Here is a 19,751-nt window from a genome sequence, read left to right on the forward strand (position 1 = left end):
GTGTAAATTTATAATTGGTGTCTTCAATATAGTTCGGGTAACATGAAATATCATGTGTGCATGCTTTTTCAGTGCAGTGTAAATTTATAATTGGTGTCTTCAATATAGTTCGGGTAACATGAAATATCATGTGTGCATGCTTTTTCAGTGCAGTGTAAATTTATAATTGGTGTCTTCAATATAGTTCGGGTAACATGAAATATCGTGTGTGCATGCTTTTTCAGTGCAGTGTAAATTTATAATTGGTGTCTTCAATATAGTTCGGGTAACATGAAATATCATGTGTGCATGCTTTTTCAGTGCAGTGTAAATTTATAATTGGTGTCTTCAATATAGTTCGGGTAACATGAAATATCGTGTGTGCATGCTTTTTCAGTGCAGTGTAAATTTATAATTGGTGTCTTCAATATAGTTCGGGTAACATGAAATATCGTGTGTGCATGCTTTTTCAGTGCAGTGTAAATTTATAATTGGTGTCTTCAATATAGTTCGGGTAACATGAAATATCATGTGTGCATGCTTTTTCAGTGCAGTGTAAATTTATAATTGGTGTCTTCAATATAGTTCGGGTAACATGAAATATCATGTGTGCATGCTTTTTCAGTGCAGTGTAAATTTATAATTGGTGTCTTCAATATAGTTCGGGTAACATGAAATATCATGTGTGCATGCTTTTTCAGTGCAGTGTAAATTTATAATTGGTGTCTTCAATATAGTTCGGGTAACATGAAATATCGTGTGTGCATGCTTTATAATTCGACACTGTCTTCTGCTGTGGCTCAATTGATATCTTTTCTGCGGATTCAGGTTCGATTCCCGGTAGGAATGTGATGTTACATGGCGTTTACAGTCCCACAAAGGGTATTTATAAATAATGCATTTGTGAAATATTCATCTTGTAGAAGGTGTCGTCACAAATTTGTAAGACAGTTTTCAGGAGTTTATCCTCTAAGTAAACATACAATTTATAAAATTGCTAAGAAATTTCACGAGACGGGATCTGTACTAAATAAGAAACCTGAAAAAAAAACGTCGTATTCTAGCGGAGGAGAAATTAAACGAAATCGGTGCTCGATTAGAGGCTAGCCCTAGAAAATATTTAAGATGTCTTGCTGCACAGTGTGGAATATCTAAAACAGCAGCTCATACTGCAACCAAACTGTTAAAGCCTTATAAAATTAGGAATGTGCACAATTTAAAGCCTCCAGATAGTCAAGCAAGAACAGAATTTTGCAGGTGGTTTCAACAATCAGTTCATGACGGTTCTCTCGATCCAGGACTTACATTTTTTATAGATGAAGCTTGGTCCACGTTACGAGGGTGTGTAAATAGTCAAAACAATAGGTGTTGGAGTCGAGAAAATCCACACGATTTTCATAAACTTCCTCTACATGACAGTAAAATCGGAGTGTGGTGTGTGGTCAGTGAGAACAGAATTGTAGGACCAATATTTTACGAAGAAACAATTAATTCAGACCGGTATGTTCGACTAATCCTGACACCATTCTTCGAGCAACTGGTTGAAGAGAAATTACACAGACATTTCATGCAGGATAACGCTACGGCCCATACCGCCAACAATTCTATGGACGCAATTGCTGAAATCTTTGGTGAACGGGTCATTAGTCGACGATTATGGCCTGCTCGTTCACCCGATTTAAATCCGTGTGATTTTTATTTTATGGGGCATGTTAAAAGACAGGGTGTATGTGAACAACCCTCGCACTCTCGATGCATTGAAGGAGAATATTCGTGGAGAAGTTAATGCCATTACGAGGGAGGAGCTACAGCGAGTGTCCAACAACTTCTTCTCAAGATGTCAGGCTTGTATTCGCGCCGAGGGACAACTTCGAAAACTAAGGTAGGTGCTTATAGCATCAAACAAGCATGAAATTTCCCGGAGAGTGTTGGTTATCTCCCGCATCCCGCTTCCGTGCTAGCGCCGGGGAACTCGCTCAGCAAAGACCCTGTATTTCCCTACTATTCTAGCCTCTATTTATTTACATATTTATCTCTTTCTCTTTGCTTCACTCCTAAATTCCCCTCCTTTATTGCCTCTTTCCGTAAATTTATTTCTATAATACTCCTACAATTATAGGACCCCTAATGCTACTCCCAACACACAATACTGAAACACAAATATCTAATTTACTTAATTACATTTCCAATTTCTCTCTCCTTCACTTATCATTTGTTCAGGTGTTCTTTCATTTTAATTCTCGTTTAATCATTGTTTGTATGACTATCTTAATACTATCTTACACTATCTTCTTAGAATTAGGCCTAATACTTTCTTCTCTATTCCTATTCTAACACTTTTGCCATCCCTGACTTTCTTACACTCGCTTTTAGCATTCTTCTTCCTCGCTAATTCCATCCTTCTTACTATTCTGTCCTCCATTTCGCCATTTAATAACCTTTCAAAAGTCCTATCTATTCTGTCCTCACAATCACTAATACTGGTAATTGCTTCATTCCTTTGCTCGTTCTTATCAGGTCTTCTCTTTTATTTCTTCTGTTAGTCTTGTCTATGCTGGCCACAGACACTTCCAGATGTTTCCATAATCCTCGTCAGCAGTATCTCCTTCTATCTGCCTCACGTTTTGTTTTTCTCCATGGTTTATTCTGGTCAGTTTCAGTTGTTTCACTTCAATTCCTCCCATTATTAATATTATCACTATAACTGCTCTAATCGCCCATTTTAATTCTTTATTCTTTCTTCTCCTCCTCACTCTCCCATCTTCTCTTTTCTTTAATTCTCTTTATGCTGAACCTTCCAATTCTTGATCTATACACATATAAATCCACAACCATTTTACTTCCGTTTATTGCTGTTCCTGTTGCCCGACCAGTTGTAATATAGTATTGTAGTTGGAAACATCCTTTCTTACCAAGTTGGTCTGCTGATTCATTGCCTTCAGTTCCATAGTGAGTGGGAATCCTTTGTAGAATTACTTCCTTACTAAGATTATGGAACTGTTTAATCATGAAACTACATTGGTATGCTTTGAATGTTTGAGATGAATCATTATTGACTATTGCCTGGATAGCAGTTTTGAAATCAGTTAAAATAACAGCTCTGGAGAATTTTTTGATTCTGTGAACTAAGTCATCATCATCATCATCATCATCTTCCTAACAAGTATTAGGCCAAGTGGCCTGTTACGGTCTCAAACTAGAATTTTCAGTCCATCTCTTCTTTGGACGGCCTAGAGATCTTTTTCCATATGGATGGTAATGAAGCAGTGCTTTTGGAATTCTGCATCGATTCATTCGTTCGAGATGACCCTTCCACTGAAGTTGATATTTGCTGATGAACTGCATAATGGGTTCTATTTGAAGTTCTTGCATTAGGTCCTCATTTTTTTTATGATCCCAGCGAGTATAGCCAGCTGTTGCTCTCATAAACCTCATCTCACTTGCTGTTATTCTACTGACATCTTTATTCTTCACAGTCCACGCTTCGCTACCATAGCTTAATACTGGCTGTGCTAAGGTTTTATACAAGCCTATTCTTGTGTGTCTTTGTATTAGTGAGGGTTTCATGATTTTATTAATGATCCCCATTGTTTTATTAAGTTATTTTAAGAATAGTGTATATGACTTCCATCTCCTCATCAAAGTTTGTGGTACCCTTTCCAACAGCTTTGTAAAATGAAAAAAAGGTTACACACATCTCCCACTCCTGCACCATCATGACCATTCAGCAGTGCCATCAGTATAAATATGAAGCCATTTTCGAAGTGTAGGTCATATTATATTCTAAGTCATACTAGATTCGGGCCAATACAGTAATTGAACAATGATAATAATCATAATAATCACTCAACCATTAAAGATGTACAATTATATACAGTTATTAGCTGGCTTACCATTAGAACTCCTAGCACCATGTCATAATTATTAATGACAAAAATGAGTTGTTCCTTGCGCCCTGGAAAGATTGCCGCCATGCGCAGAATGAAGCACTCCACTTCCTCCTGCAGCTCTGCTAACAGTCGATTCACCAGCTCTGAAGGGAAACTCTCGCTAATGCCTACCAGAGCAGCACTGAATTCTGCATATCTTCGGGTGATCTGAAATGCAATATGCTTGTTAAATTTGTTTCAAATGCCTCCAGATATGGTCCATTACGACCTAAAATACGTGACAGAATAAAAAATTCCACTTCTGAAGTGTCACTGCACCTGTAAAAAAGAATTCATTATTTCTGTGATAAGACAGCAAAAATGTTGTTGTTGTTGACCAATGCTAAACATCTTGGATTTCTTCCACTTTCCTGTGGGCATCCCAATAGTATTTAGCGAGCTACGATGGTAATCAGTAGGGAGCAGATTTTTATGTGCTAAAAAATTTAAATATATTTATTTTTTATGTGCTAAAAAGTACGAAAATATTTGCTAAAAATAAAAAAAATATTATTTTTTTAAATATGACAAAAATACCTTACTTAGCTTCGAAAAAAAAAGTTACTAGGTACTCACAAACCACACTTGAGTGCTAGTAGTTGGCCGAGAATTGCAGGTCATCTCCAAATTCTCCATCACAAATGCATGCCGATTATCTCTAAACAACGACTTAAATTGTGAAAACGATCTTTCCACGTCACAGGACATCAGATGTGCATATTTAGAGAGAGAGGAATGTCACAAACACCTACACCGTCAATTTCACCTACAGGCACACCCTCCAATACTTGAGCAACTTTACACATTTTTTTATATCCACTGTTTTTCCCAAACACATTCTGGAATTTGTCCCTTAGTACTTGTACTTCTGAACCTGGTAGCGAGTCTAGTTTAATTTTCACGGCACGCATCTCTCTGTTTCAGACAACAGGTTTTTGGATGTTTCGAGTTTTTTTATGGTGTCACACAAAAAGCTTAGATTTGCTAATAGGAAAGCCAAATCGTTTTTCAAACAACCATCTTTCAGTATGAAGGATATCGATTGACGAAGCTGATAACAGGGAATCACAACAAAATGTATTGCCTTACTTGATAGACATGAGTGAGAGGCGAGAGATTTGTTTAAATTAAATAATGTTCATACCCGAGCTCTTATCTGTTGTGTTTCACAAACAAAGCGTGGAATGAAATCATCTTCAGTAACAATAAACATTCCTAATTATGTGTTGCAAGATCTCTCCTCCTTGTCCATGTTAATTTATTCTCTAATAATAACACTGATATGTTACCTAGCAGTTCTCAGAATTTGAGGCGATTCTATTACAAAAATGGATCATGGATACACCACACAGAGCTTAGAAACACGAAGCAACCAAGAATTCTTAAAAAGATAACGTACTTCTGAGTTACATAAGTGATTTAGTTTTAAAAATGTTTAAAAGTTCTTGTAAAAAATTATTTAAGTAAAAAAACTCCAAGATTTATGTGTTTATAATAGATTTCCTGAAAATATGTATTTACATAATTTTTTGTGAAAATATGTGTTTTTATGTGAAATAAAATTTGGGTTTTAAACTTGAAACTTCATGTTCGGAATTTTTAACTTTGTTAATTGTTTTTTATCATATGCAAAAATAATATTTAATTACATAGAAATCCACTCCTTAATAATCAGCATCTATTTTCCTTATTGCTGGGCATTGTAGCAAATGTTCTTTATCCACGGTGGATTTCTGATTTCTATAGAGGTGCACTGTGAATGCTGGTAGATGTTAATTCGATGTAGGTCAGAGGCGAGACAATCATGTCCGGTTGTTAAGCGAAATATAGCAACAGCCTTTTTTCGTGGTAAATCTGGGATGTTATTACTGTCTAGCAGAATGCTCCAAGGTTTGCCTACGCTTTTCTTCAGGAATTCCTGTTTACGAAAGAACTGGACTATGTGTTTGATCCTGACTTTTGAGGCATGAAAAGAAATTGTATTATTTTGAGTTTGTCTGAGATTTGTTCCTTTTTGGCCAAAAAGTCAGCCTTCTCATTACCCAGAATTCCACAGTGTGTAATACAAGAGGGTGGAAGCGTATTATCTAGCAAAATTTATAAACTTGTACTTGCTATTTGGGAAAAGGAAATTGTACCAGAACAATGGAAGGAGTCCATAACTGTACCTATTTTTAAGAAGGGGGACAAGACTAACTGTAGTAACTTTCGAGGACTATCACGTTTGTTGACGTTGTACAAAATTTTGTCGAATATCCTTTTGAGAAGATTAGCTCCATATGTAGATGAAATTATTGGGGATCATCAGTGTGGTTTCAGGCATAATAGATCGACTATTGATCGGATTTTTTGTATTCGACAGATATTGGAGAAAAATGAGAGTATAAGGGTACTGTACATCAGTTATTCATAGATTTCAAAAAGGCGTATGACTCGGTTAAGAGAGAAGTTTTATATAATATTCTTACTGAATTTGGTATTCCCAAGAAACTAGTTCGATTAATTAAAATGTATCTTAGTGAAACTTACAGCAGAGTCCGTATAGGCCAGTTTCTATCTGATGCTTTTCCAATTCACTGCGGGCTAAAGCAGGGAGATGCATTATCACCTTTACTTTTTAACTTCGCTCTAGAATATGCCATTAGGAAAGTTCAGGAAAACAGGCGGGGTTTGGAATTGAACGGGTTACATCAGCTTCTTGTCTATGCGGATGACGTGAATATATTAGGAGAAAATACACAAACGATTAGGGAAAACGCGGAAATTCTACTTGAAGCAAGTAACGAGATAGGGTTGGAAGTAAATCCCGAAAAGACTAAGTATATGATTATGTCTCGTGATCAGAATATTGTACGAAATGGAACTATAAAAGTTGGAGATTTATCCTTCGAAGAGGTGGAAAAATTCAAATATCTTGGAGCAACAGTAACAAATATAAATGACACTCGGAAGGAAATTAAACGCAGAATAAATATGGGAAATGCCTGTTATTATTCGGTTGAGAAGCTTTCGTCATCTAGACTGCTGCACGCATTGTATCCTTCACCTGACATAATTAGGAACATTAAATCCAGACTTTGAGATGGGCAGGGCATGTAGCACGTATGGGTGAATCCAGAAATGCTCATAGAGTGTTAGTTGGGAGGCCAGAGGGGAAAAGACCTTTGGGGAGGCCGAGACGTAGATGGGAAGATATTAAAATGGATTTGAGGGAGGTGGGATATGATGGTAGAGATTGGATTAATCTTGCTCAGGATAGGGACCAATGGCAGGCTTATGTGAGGGCGGCAATGAACCCCCGGGTTCCTTAAAAGCCAGTAAGTAAGTAAGTGAGAGTAACCATTGAAAAACTGCCTTTTTACGAAGCCCTTGTAATATTTTAAGAGCAGAAAGAATTTCTCTTACTCGTCTGTTTTCTGAAGGACTTGATGTTAGTGCTTGGAGTCCAGATTTACAATCACTAAGTATAACCACTTTGTTAAATTTATGTAGGTGATGAAAAAGCTATTTCAGGGCTGTATTGATTGCTTCTAATTCACCACCATAATGAGTGGACAGTGTTCCAAGAAATATGTAGAAACTAAAAATGCCACTGTAGAGTCCTGCTCCAGCATTACTGTGTTTGTCAAGCAGATGTTAATGTTATGTTTTATTTAACGACGCTCGCAACTGCAGAGGTTATATCAGTGTCGCCGGATGTGCCGGAATTTTGTCCTGCAGGAGTTGTTTTATATGCCAGTAAATCTACTGACATGAGCCTGTCGCATTTAAGCACACTTAAATGCCATCGACCTGGCCCGGGATCGAACCCGCAACCGTGGGCATAGAAGGCCAGCGCTATACTAACTTGCCAACCAGGTCGACTTGTCAAGCAGAGATTCATCTGTATAAATATGAAGCCATTCAGACAGCAAATATAGTAACTACAGTATATTGTATTCTATATTCTACAAATCAAAACTGTCTATAATCTGAGGAAGTGGTGTATCAGTGGGTTGAAATAATAGCAGGTTTAGTTCTGTGGCCGAAAGGAAAAAAGGTCTTAAGTCAATTTTTTTGTGAAAATGAGATTTTTATATATTCTGAAAGCAGAAACAATTCTCTACAATCTGGTAAAATGGTTAAAGTCAAATAAAACTCCTAACTGGATTTATAGAGCGTTGCCAAATGTCCTGAGTACTTTTTGAATCTAGCACATACAGAATAAAGGACTTCAGAATATTTAATACTTTATTCCTTACAAACATCACAGGTTTACTTTCCATGCTTCCCTATTAAAAAGGTCTAACTTGTATTTTAGCTATTTTATCACATTCTGATGCCCTTCCCTTTTAAAACTTTAAGCACCAGGTAAATAGTCCTAAATTGTTTAAGACCTATTTTCCATCCCTAATAATTTACATTTCCCATTTATTTTGACATGAAAAAGGTCTTACGTTTAAATTGTCCCTTCTTCTCAGTTTGGGTTCTAGTCTTAAAAGGGCTTAAGTGCGGCTATTTTTGTTAATACTTACTTACATATGGCTTTTAAGGAACCCGAAGGTTCATTGCCGCCCTCACATAAGCCCGCCATCGGTCCCTATCCTGTGCAAGATTAATCCAGTCTCTATCATCATACCCCACCTCCCTCAAATCAATTTTAATATTATCCTCCCATCTACGTCTCGGCCTCCCTAAAGGTCTTTATCCCTCCGGTCTCCCAACTAATACTCTACATGCATTTCTGGATTCGCCCATACGTGCTACATGCCCTGCCCATCGCAAACGTCTGGATTTAATCTTCCTAATTATGTCAGGTGAAGAATACAATGCGTGCAGTTCTGTGTTGTGTAATTTTCTCCATTCTCCTGTAACTTCATCCCGCTTAGCCCCAAATATTTTCCTAAGCACCTTATTCTCAAACACCCTTAACCTATGTTCCTCTCTCAGAGTGAGAGTCCAAGTTTCACAACCATACAGAAGAACCGGTAATATAACTGTTTTATAAATTCTAACTTTCAGATTTTTGGACAGCAGACTGGATGATAAGAGCTTCTCAACCAAATAATAACATACATTTCCCATATTTATTCTGCGTATCAAGAAAATTGTTAAATGAGCAACATTACCTATTTTAGGAGATATATAAACAAATAATATCCAGGAAAAACCTCTTAATTAAAAAAATTCTATAATTGACATCAATTTCAATCTTTCTACTGCTCTCCTGAAAAGTATAAAATTTTTACTTAAGACCTTTTTCCTCCCGGCCACCGAGTTATGTAATGGATAAATGGAATTGAACTGTTGCACTTTTTCAGTGTTATAGAATGATAGTTTTGTTAAAATAGTGTTATAAATAAAGTGAAACCAATGTTTTAGGATACGAGCACTAATGTGTTGTGTAAGAAGTGTTTAGACAGCGAATATAATGATAGGTTAAGTTTTTAGTGAAACAGTCAACAAGGGTTAGGTCTCATACATTAAATAAGTTATATGTATTGTTATTTACAAGAAGAAAGTATTAAGTTAGTTATGAGAAAGTAGGGAATGAAGTTGGAGGTAGGAATGGTTTTGATGTGAACTGAGAATAAGAGAAGGGAAGTAGGATAAGTGAATAAATTAGAAGAATGGTTAAGTGAAAGTGAAGGGACATGAAAGACATAGAAAGAAGAAGCTTCAAGTGTCAAAATACGTCTTGTTTAAAGTTGTAAATAGTGTAAGGAAGGAACTGCTGCTCCAAATACAGAAATGTGAAGGGCCAGCAAGTCCAAATAGGTTGAGAAATACATATATATCATATTCTACAAATCTTAATATTGAGCTTTCCTGAATAAAATAATCAAAATCAATGCCACGAGGCCGATCTATCAGCCCGTTGATGTTCTACACATACTGTATTATCACCAGCTGATTCGCCAGCTGCAATTTTTACACACTCGTAATTCCTGTTTCAATCATGTGATATCAACACAACATGCCAACTTATGAAGGAAAGTCTCTTCTTTCGACAGAAGTCGATATTATCAATCAACAATAAATTTTATATCGATTTTTCCAGTGCATAAGTGTCATATGTGATTAGTGTAAAGAGTGTGTAGTATTTTGTAAAATTTATTTTACCGCCAAATTTGAGGAGACACTGGCAAAATTTGTAATAACGTTCATAAATGAGTTCTCTTTATATAATATACTTTATACTTTCAGGGCTCAGGTTTAGCATGTGCAAAATAATGTCAAATTTGAAAATTTAAATTTTGAAAAATATTGGCCACTAAAACAAGATTTCTTTTCCAGTAACTGTGAAATGAAAAGCATAAAAAACGTGTAGGAATTTGTTCACATGGATATATCCTTCAACAAGAAAAAAATTTCACAACTTCATCATCAGAAATTGTAGTGAGTATAATTTTTTAAAGAAACACCTGCATTTTTAGAAAATTGTGCATGACATTTTTTATAGTACAGAGTGGGCGAGAAGTCCCAGTACACATGTTTATTTTTTCTCCAAAACAAATCTGTACATGAAAATTGTGTCCGATCTTGACAGTGGCATTTCAAGGTGTGATCACAGTGGGAGATACCTGGCGAACCTGAGGGAAACCATAATACACAGAAATACCATTCCAAGAGTGCAAAATGGCGAGGTGAATAGGAGAGTTTTTAGTGTGGAGGAGAAACAAAACCAGGAAAACCATGGACACAACATTATAGCACATTTATAACATAAGACTCTTCAATTTTACACACATTTTACCATTCCATCTCTGGAAACCACTGACAACTGGTAGCATGTAAGTTTGACAAAATTTAATTTCAATTTTCATTATGTTTCAGTGTTATGGTTATCATTCATTCAGTATAAAGAGTAGTAACAAATTACTTTATTAGCATGTGTGTACATACAATACTTACATAATGTGGTCCCAGTTCTTTGTTAAACTTTGTTGGATCACAATCCTTTATACTCTGAATGTTCAATCGGAAGATATACTCAAACCTGAAACAAAATGACCAACCTTATGCAACTATTTCTCATCCATTATATACAGTACATTCTATGACTTTATAATTGCTGATCCAAAATAAAATCTCGTTTTAATATTCCTCTTTTTAAGAAATAATTTCAACTACCAGATGGGATAGAGTTGCTGCAAGGTCAGTGCTGTGAGCTTCCACAGGTGTTATTAACTGGCTTTTCTAACTGAAGTTCGCTACCTATCATAGCTTTCCAATTTTTGCGATTATGAGGCCCTACACCCAGTGCCTCATTCATAGTCAGACAAGCTAACCATTACACCAAAGAGAAGACCAACAAATCTTCGTAACCAAGAGTACATTAGAAGATTATAGTACAGCAAACATTTACACACACATACCTTGGCCATATAACAGCCTGAAGGGTGTCCCAAAAGCGATCTAATGCTGGTACTGCTCGTTTGTGGCACATTAGCTGGTATCTCAGTATAAGGTGTATACACAAGAAAAGGGCAATGGCATCATAGCAATCTTGCACAAACGTCTCCAGATTTTTCTGTATGCGTAAGAAAGTGTACAGACAGAGTCAGATTTCTTTTTATGATGCATACATTAATAAAAATCTTATTACTCTTCAGTAAACTTCTTGTTCATCTTTCAGTCTCTCCCATCAAGTGCATATTTGGATTATTTTGATCTGACTGCATTAATACAACATTGGATTCTCTTACCAATGGGGTCATTGTAAACAATACACGACAGAAATTCACAACAGACAAATATCCCATACTGAATTCAGGGCATACAGTTTCTAAATTAAAGCACCGAAAAACAAAGAAATGCAACCAGGAACATAACAGAGCCAAAAGGCAAACAAATACAAGATGAAAATATATTATATATTTGTTTTGATGCAGAATGAAGTAAACACAGTCATTTTTAGACGTTGACTATCATCTTTGCAGAGGAATGGATGCTTTCCTTTCGTCACTTTATAGAAACATGTGTGATCTATGATCATCACAGACTTTGCCCTAATTAAATGATATTTCAGCTAACCATATGTAAGTAACCAGTGATTATAAATGGTGCACCAAAATTAACTTTAACTCCGGTTACTTTAACCATAATTTCATAACCTATGGTTACTACGTTTTTAACGGAGGTTGATAAACATTGCCATTAGTCAAATAATTTGTATGTTTTGTTTTTTAATCATATTATGCACAAACATAGTAAACACTGTTCCACTGACAATTATTAGCCCTACTACGATCAGGTAAGATTAATTTACCAGGAAACAAATGGCCAGCTTCCAGTACAAAAGTAAATATTTAAAAGATGGATTCAGTAATTGTCAACAGTACATTTTATATAATACAGCATTCTGTAACAAAATTCAACAACAAAATAATAGTTTGTAAGAATCTTACCACTAAAAGATTCAGTGTTTTCCCCAGGATCTGATTAAAGAGCTCCAGGGCTTGTGGCCCTTGTACTATGAAGAACTCGGCCAAGAAGAGGTACTCACGGCAAGCATTGTCAACCAAGCAGTATTGCTCACTGCGAAACAAAGCCTCATATGGGAACTGTAAGAAATAGAAGTATATTTGGGAATACAAATATCATCACATTCAAGCATGACTCGCACAGAAAAGAATTAACCAAATTTCTACATACTCATACCTTCTACACAATTGATGAATTGTTTATGCTTGTGAATTGAATTATTCTACTTAAATGACATGTACAATTTTATATAGCTCAACTAAAATATGTTTTTATATTGACTTAATCTGTTTACCATGAATTGTATATTTTTGTTTAGCATAACTGATGAATTGTATGTGCTGTAAATTGAATAGTATACTGTATAGGTCAACTGATGAATTGTTTAAGCTTATAAATTGAATTAATCTACTTCATATGAATTGTACAATTTTGTATAGCTTAACGAAAATAAGTTTGTAAATTGAACTAATTTGATTGTATATGTTTGTATAGTTTGGCTGATGAATTGTATATGCTTTTAAAATGATTACAAGTCTGTGTAGCTCTACTGATGAATTGTATATAGGTGTAAATTGAATGGTAGTCTGTATAGCTCAATTGATGAATTGTATATGCTGTAAATTGTATAGTAGTGTGTATAGCTCAACTGATGAATTGTTTGTGATTATAAATTGAATTAATCTACTTGATATTAATTGCACAAATTTGTATAGCTTAATGAAAGTATACTACTTTGTATTATATATATATTTGTATAGTTTTGGCCGATGAATTGTATATACTTTAAATTGAATACTAATCTATATAGCTCTATTGATAAATTGTTTGTGTTTGTAACTTGAAGTAGTTTGCATGATATGTATTATCAATTTCTGTATATCACAACTGGTTGAATTGTTTATGCCTTAATTTTAATTAACTTACTTGATTTGTATTATACATATAGCTCAACTGATGAATGATCGATTGCGTTTGTAAATTTAATAATCTGATTGGCTATGTATTGTATACTTTTAGTAGAGCCATCGATGTAGCTCAGCCAGCAGGCTCGCTGGGCTGCTGATCCGGAGCTGCGTTCGGGCTTGGGTTGGATCCCCCTTTGGTCTTTGGTTTCTTTTGAGGTTTTCCACAGCTGTGGGACTGAAGCCGGATGGTCTATGGCGAGTCTATAGCGAGTCCTTGTCATCAACCCCTTTGATTTGATTACCTGGTTGGGTTTTTCCGAGGTTTTCCCCAACCAAAAGGCAAATGCCGGGTAATATTTTGATAAAACCTCGGACCTCACCTCATCTCACTACATCTCGCCAAAATATTGTAAAAAATTGCACAAAATTGTAAAAACTGTAGAAAATTACTAAATTGTAGAACTATAAAAATTTGTAAAAATTGTAATTGTAATATTGTAAAATTTTGACTTGTTCCACATCTTAAAGCTTCATTGCTCATGTAAGATCTATGGAATAAAATAAATAAATAAAAAAATAAAATAAATAAATCTTCTGCTCAAAATATTTTGAAAATATCTTGCATTCGAAAATTTGTTCAATACACCTCTAATGAACTTGAAGAAATCAAAAGTATCTTTGCAAAAACCAGTATTTAATTTCATATCTATTCCATATATAAATACTTTAATTTTTTACCATGTTCTAGTGCTACATATGCTTTGTATTCTTACAGACAAGTAGGAAAATACTCTTCTGGTATCTATTCTTATGAATTTGTATTAATTGTAGATCTGGTTGAATGAAAGAGGTCTTAAGGCCTTAACTCTGCCAGATAAAATAAAATAAAATAAATTATTATTATTATTATTATTATTATTATTATTATTATTATTATTATTATTAATCTCTTGCTATTATCCTGAATATTTATAGTTTTCACACTTAGTTCCTCTGAATTTGCTGATTACAAACTGCGATGTTTTATTTTAGTTATAATTAACTTCAGTTGTCAAGACAATTTCAGGAACTGCCAATCGTTAGCTATGGCTGGGAATGAGTTTACAATTCATTGCAAAAATATGCACCCCATGCAGCTAGTGTGACATACTACTGGCACAATGAGCATTAATGTGTTATGTTTTCTGAATAAGTAGTAATAGCAGATAATAGAATCATTGTTTTCACAATTTTTTTCTTATCGCACTTGGAGGAGGAAGAGAGTTGTTGGCGAACAATCATTCTTATAACGAATAGATAATAGCTAATAATTTTGCAATGAGCAAGGGTTCTTTTTCCCTTTTCCCTTTTCCCCTGAAGTCTTGCACTGCAACCTGGGGCTTATTGTGCTAAGCTGACCTCCTTCCATAAGAATGACTGTTGAAGTCCACAGGATCGCATTCCTTTAAGTATCTGATTCACTGTTTGGTGCTATCTATCAATTCAGCTACGCAACACCGAGGTCCGATAGAGTCCAGGTGGTCAACCAAGAATGTCCTTCTGTCCCCCTGAGAGTTCTGCAGCCTCCTCAGATCGATGTCATTTGTCGTTACTACATCCTGCTGCATCCTATTTGACCTGAAGGTTGCAATACGGTAGGTATCGTGATTCACTATTTAGTGGCATCTACTGATTCCACTACACACCACCCAGATCCGACAGAGACCACTGGGACTACTGCAGCTTTCATAGATAGATGGCAGCTGTATGCAAATCATGGTAGTATATCCTCGGTCGCCTTGAAACTATTGAAAGATGATAGAAGTTGAAATTAATGAAGAAGTCCAATGTCTAAAGTTACCCAGCAATTCTGCTTCAATTGGTTGAGGGGGAAAACCTCCGAAAAGAACCCCAACCAGATAACTTGTCCCAACCAGATTTGAACCCGGGCACACTCATTTTAAGGTCAGACATGCTAATCATTATTCCACAGCAATGGACTGACCGAGGATGTTTTACATAATCTAAATATACGACACACAGACCCCTAAGTTCATCTTTAAGAAGATCACTAAAAAAAAGATTAAATAAGACCACAACGAGCTACTAGGTCTAATACATGAAAAGAAGATGATCAATTTTTATTGTATCTTAAAAGTTGATTGCACTAGGCCAGATTTGAACCTGTAATACCTTAATTCATGGGCAAACACAGTAGCTATCAAACTATCATGGATTAGTCACCAAATTTTATCAGGATTCAAAACTGTGTCCCCAAATATGGGAAGCCAACACTCTACCATCTTGAATAAATTCAAGGGAAAAATTGTTCTGGGGCCGGGTATTGATCTCGGGACCTTTGACTTAGTGCAAAAATTGAGACAGTGTCGGGTAAAGTTCCTGGGTAGCTCAGTCGGTATAACGTTGGTACACTAAGCGAAAGGTCCTGGGATCGATACCCGGCCGAGGAACAATTTTTCCCTTGAATTTATTCAAGTCTGCTTCACAGGGGGCTTTACCTGAAAGCTAGATTTGCACTCTACCATCTTGTTAACAATGAACTTTCTAATACTTGTAAGTGTAGTCAAAACTCACCCTCTGTTCTGACTTGTGAGCAGCATGGGGCACAATAACAGGGGCTTCCAGTTGTGCACTCAACACATCACCACGGCTGCCAATAGTGAAGACAGTACTCTTATGCTTCAGTGGTGTCTTATAGAAGAGGACACTACCTCGGAATGCTCCCATGTCCTCAATTCCCATCAGATCATCTTTGGTTGCTGCTTCCTCGTAGCGAAGTTTAGCTAGTCTCGATGAGTACGATTTGAAATATGAGTAATACATCTTGCTCATAGTGTCCACATACTCGTGGCACACTTCTTGTGCTACACTTCTTTCATTTGAAAGTATGAACTCATAAAAGAACCTGTCAACAAACATAATTCATACGAGATTTGAGGCATTTCTAGTGAATTAGCTCGTCATTTGTAGCTGTTTAAACAAGCATTTTACCTTCTCATTATACTAAGAACAAAGAGATATATTGTGATGCTGTAAAACAATCTAATTCCTTAGTTTTACGGAAATACAAGTATTGGGTCATTCTATGAGAAGTGGGACATTTCATCAAAATTTTAAAATTACGAGATGAGGTGGAAATTTTATTGTAGCCATTGCCTACACCACGTATTTCCAATTTACAAGAATATTTTGGTGGGAAACTGTTTTCCTTATGAAACTTAGTTTCAAGGTATACCTAATCATCAATTGCTGTTTTTTTTTCATGAGAATTTCAGTGATTTTAAGGTCGGTATTTTCTTATCTTATATAATGATATAAGTAAGGTCTTTTAAGATTTGGCTTCTCTAAAGCCCTGAGTTATACAATATAATTGGTAACTTTATATATATATATTTTTAATACTAGAAATTGTATGATCTTTTCTTTGCGTTTCATTTTATAATGTGTTAATGATATATTTCAGTGTCTTCTTAGCATAAATTGCACTTCAAAATAATTGTTCTACTAATTAATTCTGACACAAATACAGCAGAGTTTTCATAATTTTAACATATTCTACAGGTATTTTATTCCCACTCAGTTATCACTATTATAGAGTGATTTCCAACAGAAAAAACCATATCATTCCAGTTTTTAAAAGAGCAAAGTTTGCCATTATTCTGTATATATATACTGCATACATGTGCTTGTTTTGTAATGTGAGTGACAGTACATTTAACATTGTTTTCCTTTTTAATAAATTATGATTTCTCAAGTAACTGTACACCTATTTTCATCTTTTCTACTGGGCAATGAAATACTTTATCAAATGAAAATATACAATTAAAATCAGGAACTGTATAATTAAGAAAGTGTGATGAGAGTAATGTAATGTCAGTGACGGTGGAATGACCCTATTCAGCAGAGCAAAATAAATTTCCTATGAATCTATGTGCCGGCTCAAAAATCTAGGAGCCAAATGAATACAAGTAAAGGTTTGTTGTGGTTATTAAGTTGAGATCAGAGGCCCTGTGTTACCAATGTTCAATTAATTATATTTAAGTACTTTTATATTAGAAAGTATTATAGATAAACAGGGTGGAAGTGAAATAATCCTGCAGATTGAAAGGGATGATAGGGTACACCGTGAACAGAAAACTTATATTATGTTTTGTGATTAAATGTATGGTTAATTAGAAAACTGAGTTGGAAGTTTCAGCAATCTAGCAACATTGCTGCTAACGAACTGCTCTTTCTTCTCGTAATATAGATGTAAGGGGTCAATGAACTTAGGTCTGTCTCCCAACGTGAACTGGCTTCCATTTCCCTCTCTGACTACAACGTTGCAATCTGTTCTCATTGTTCAGTGGCCTGAAATTAGTGGTTTTTAAATTAAATTTACACGAAAACCGTTCACACTACTGAAATAAGCCAGATGGATAAATGATTCTTTATTAGATTTTCTATCGATACGGCCAAAAATGACGATCCTACTCGCAATAGTTACCGAATAAAAGAATGTTAAACATTTGGGGAAAAAACTTTTTTTTTCTATGAAAACTATGAACTTTCCACCAATATGGTATTACACTTTTTTTGTTACATACAACATGAGCTATTCATTCTGAAAATCTACAAGGTTATTTCACTTCCACCCTGTATATGACAATTTTACTCCTGATTCTTTATTATCTTACAAGTGCTGAGTTCTTGTTTAGAAAATGTACTTCACGAAAATTGTAAGTTATGATTTTTTCGTAACTGACTACATTTTAAGAAAAATTAAATTACATTAATATACATTAACAAAAAAGTTTTCATAGAAATGAGCTCAAATTAGAGTCCAGCAATCAATATAATACTATACATATGTACTTTATCTCTGCTGGTGACTGACCGTTGAGTTTCAAGTGGCTTATCTTGGTCGTGGGCATGAAAGTACTAAAAGCAGAACAATAGATATCTAGTTGCCTTCATTCCAATGCTCTGGTCACTACTTCCCTGAGTGTTGGGGAACTTTTTCCCACATCTCTTCCCCTTCCCATGAACTGTGACGCTGCACAGAGGTAGAGATATAATACAAGATCAGCAGATAAGCCATAAAAATTTCGTGCATCTAACTGTCTTTCGAGAAAAAGGTGCATATGTTGTGAACTTTCAACCTCCGAGAAAATAAGCGCCAAAGTAAACATTATAAAAATTTACACTTTCAAAAATACGTAACACTAAAGTTGTTTTCGAAATTAACAAAGTCAGCCATTACAGTCTTCAACAATGCCTAACTCATGAAAGAAACATTCAGCTACAAAACACGCTAAACCACAACTATTTATACCATAGAGTTTCAGAAATATTTATACAGGGTCCGGCAGAGAAACCTGACAGTTTTCAAATTGAAATAAGAACTACACGGAATGGTTTATATTCAATATTTTATTTTAGAATTACAGTTTAACTCAAAGTATTTACTGCCAATACATTGTTTGAGCCTCAACAATAGAAATAACAACAGTTTCAAAGGATTGCGCATAAGTGCATGGAGTGGGGAGTGAGGAGTGGGGTGACTGCAAGAGAAGGCGGGACGGGACAGTGGCAGCAGTGACTGACCTTGACCACATGTTTTCACCATTTCAGTCAGATCGGTACAACATCGAGCTTTTGTAGTGGAGACATTTTTTTAAAAACAACAGTTCAGTTATTATGACTCAGCGCGCATTTCGCCAGCATTTTGACATTCATCAAAATGACAGTGTTCCAAGCCGCAATACCATCTTGTTGTGGGTGAGGAACTTTCGGGGAACGGCTTGTGCCACAAAGAAGAAACCACCAGGGAAACAGCGTACTGTTCGAACCCCGGAGAATGTTGAACGAGTGCGTCATGCTGTTCTTCGTAGTCCTAGATGTTCGGCAGTGAAACAGACAAGTGCTCTCGGGATTTCTGATCGCTCTGTACGCAGAATTTAGCATATGGACCTCCACTTTCATCCATACAAAATTGTTACGGTGCAAGAACTCAGTGAGCGAGATAAGAGAACTCGCAGTGTTTGCTGTAATGAACTGCTGACTACTGTGAATGACCAGGTTCTAAACCAGCTTCCCATGACAGATGAGGCAAATTTCCACGTTTGTGGCTATGTGAATACTCACAACTGTCGGTTCTGGGCATCGGACAATCCTCAAGAGATGCATGAACGACCTTTACACAGCGAAAAGGTTGTTGTGTGGTGTGGGGTAATTGGTCCCTATTTCTTTGAAGACGGAGAAGGGAGAGCAGTAACTGTAACTTCACAGCGTTACATCAACATGCTGCAGACATTTCTTGCACCCGAGCTAAGGCAACGGGGTATTGCAGATGTCACGTGGTTCCAGCAGGATGGAGCAACTGCTCACACCTCAAGAGCGTCGATGGGCGAATTGAGAGAGATGTTTGGAGCTAGAGTGATCTCACACTGAGGGGACGTTCAATGGCCTCCAAGATCCCCCGACTTCA

General features: G+C 35.9%; 1 protein-coding gene across 2 annotated transcripts in view; it reads right to left on the minus strand.

Moving 5' to 3' along the window:
- Positions 1–19,751, minus strand: part of LOC138704452 (vacuolar protein sorting-associated protein 52 homolog) — a 57,692-nt gene that overhangs the window by 27,092 nt on the left and 10,849 nt on the right. For both annotated transcript variants that reach the window (XM_069832334.1, XM_069832333.1), the window contains exons 5-9: positions 15,857–16,187; positions 12,299–12,454; positions 11,267–11,421; positions 10,803–10,887; positions 3,873–4,076 (exon numbers count right to left, since the gene is read on the minus strand). In XM_069832334.1, coding sequence (XP_069688435.1) covers positions 3,873–4,076; positions 10,803–10,887; positions 11,267–11,421; positions 12,299–12,454; positions 15,857–16,187 — 931 coding nt within the window. The remainder of the gene's footprint in view (positions 1–3,872; positions 4,077–10,802; positions 10,888–11,266; positions 11,422–12,298; positions 12,455–15,856; positions 16,188–19,751) is intronic.

The sequence above is a fragment of the Periplaneta americana genome, chromosome 8 (assembly GCF_040183065.1).
Source record: "Periplaneta americana isolate PAMFEO1 chromosome 8, P.americana_PAMFEO1_priV1, whole genome shotgun sequence".
Taxonomy (NCBI): Eukaryota; Metazoa; Arthropoda; class Insecta; order Blattodea; family Blattidae; genus Periplaneta; species Periplaneta americana.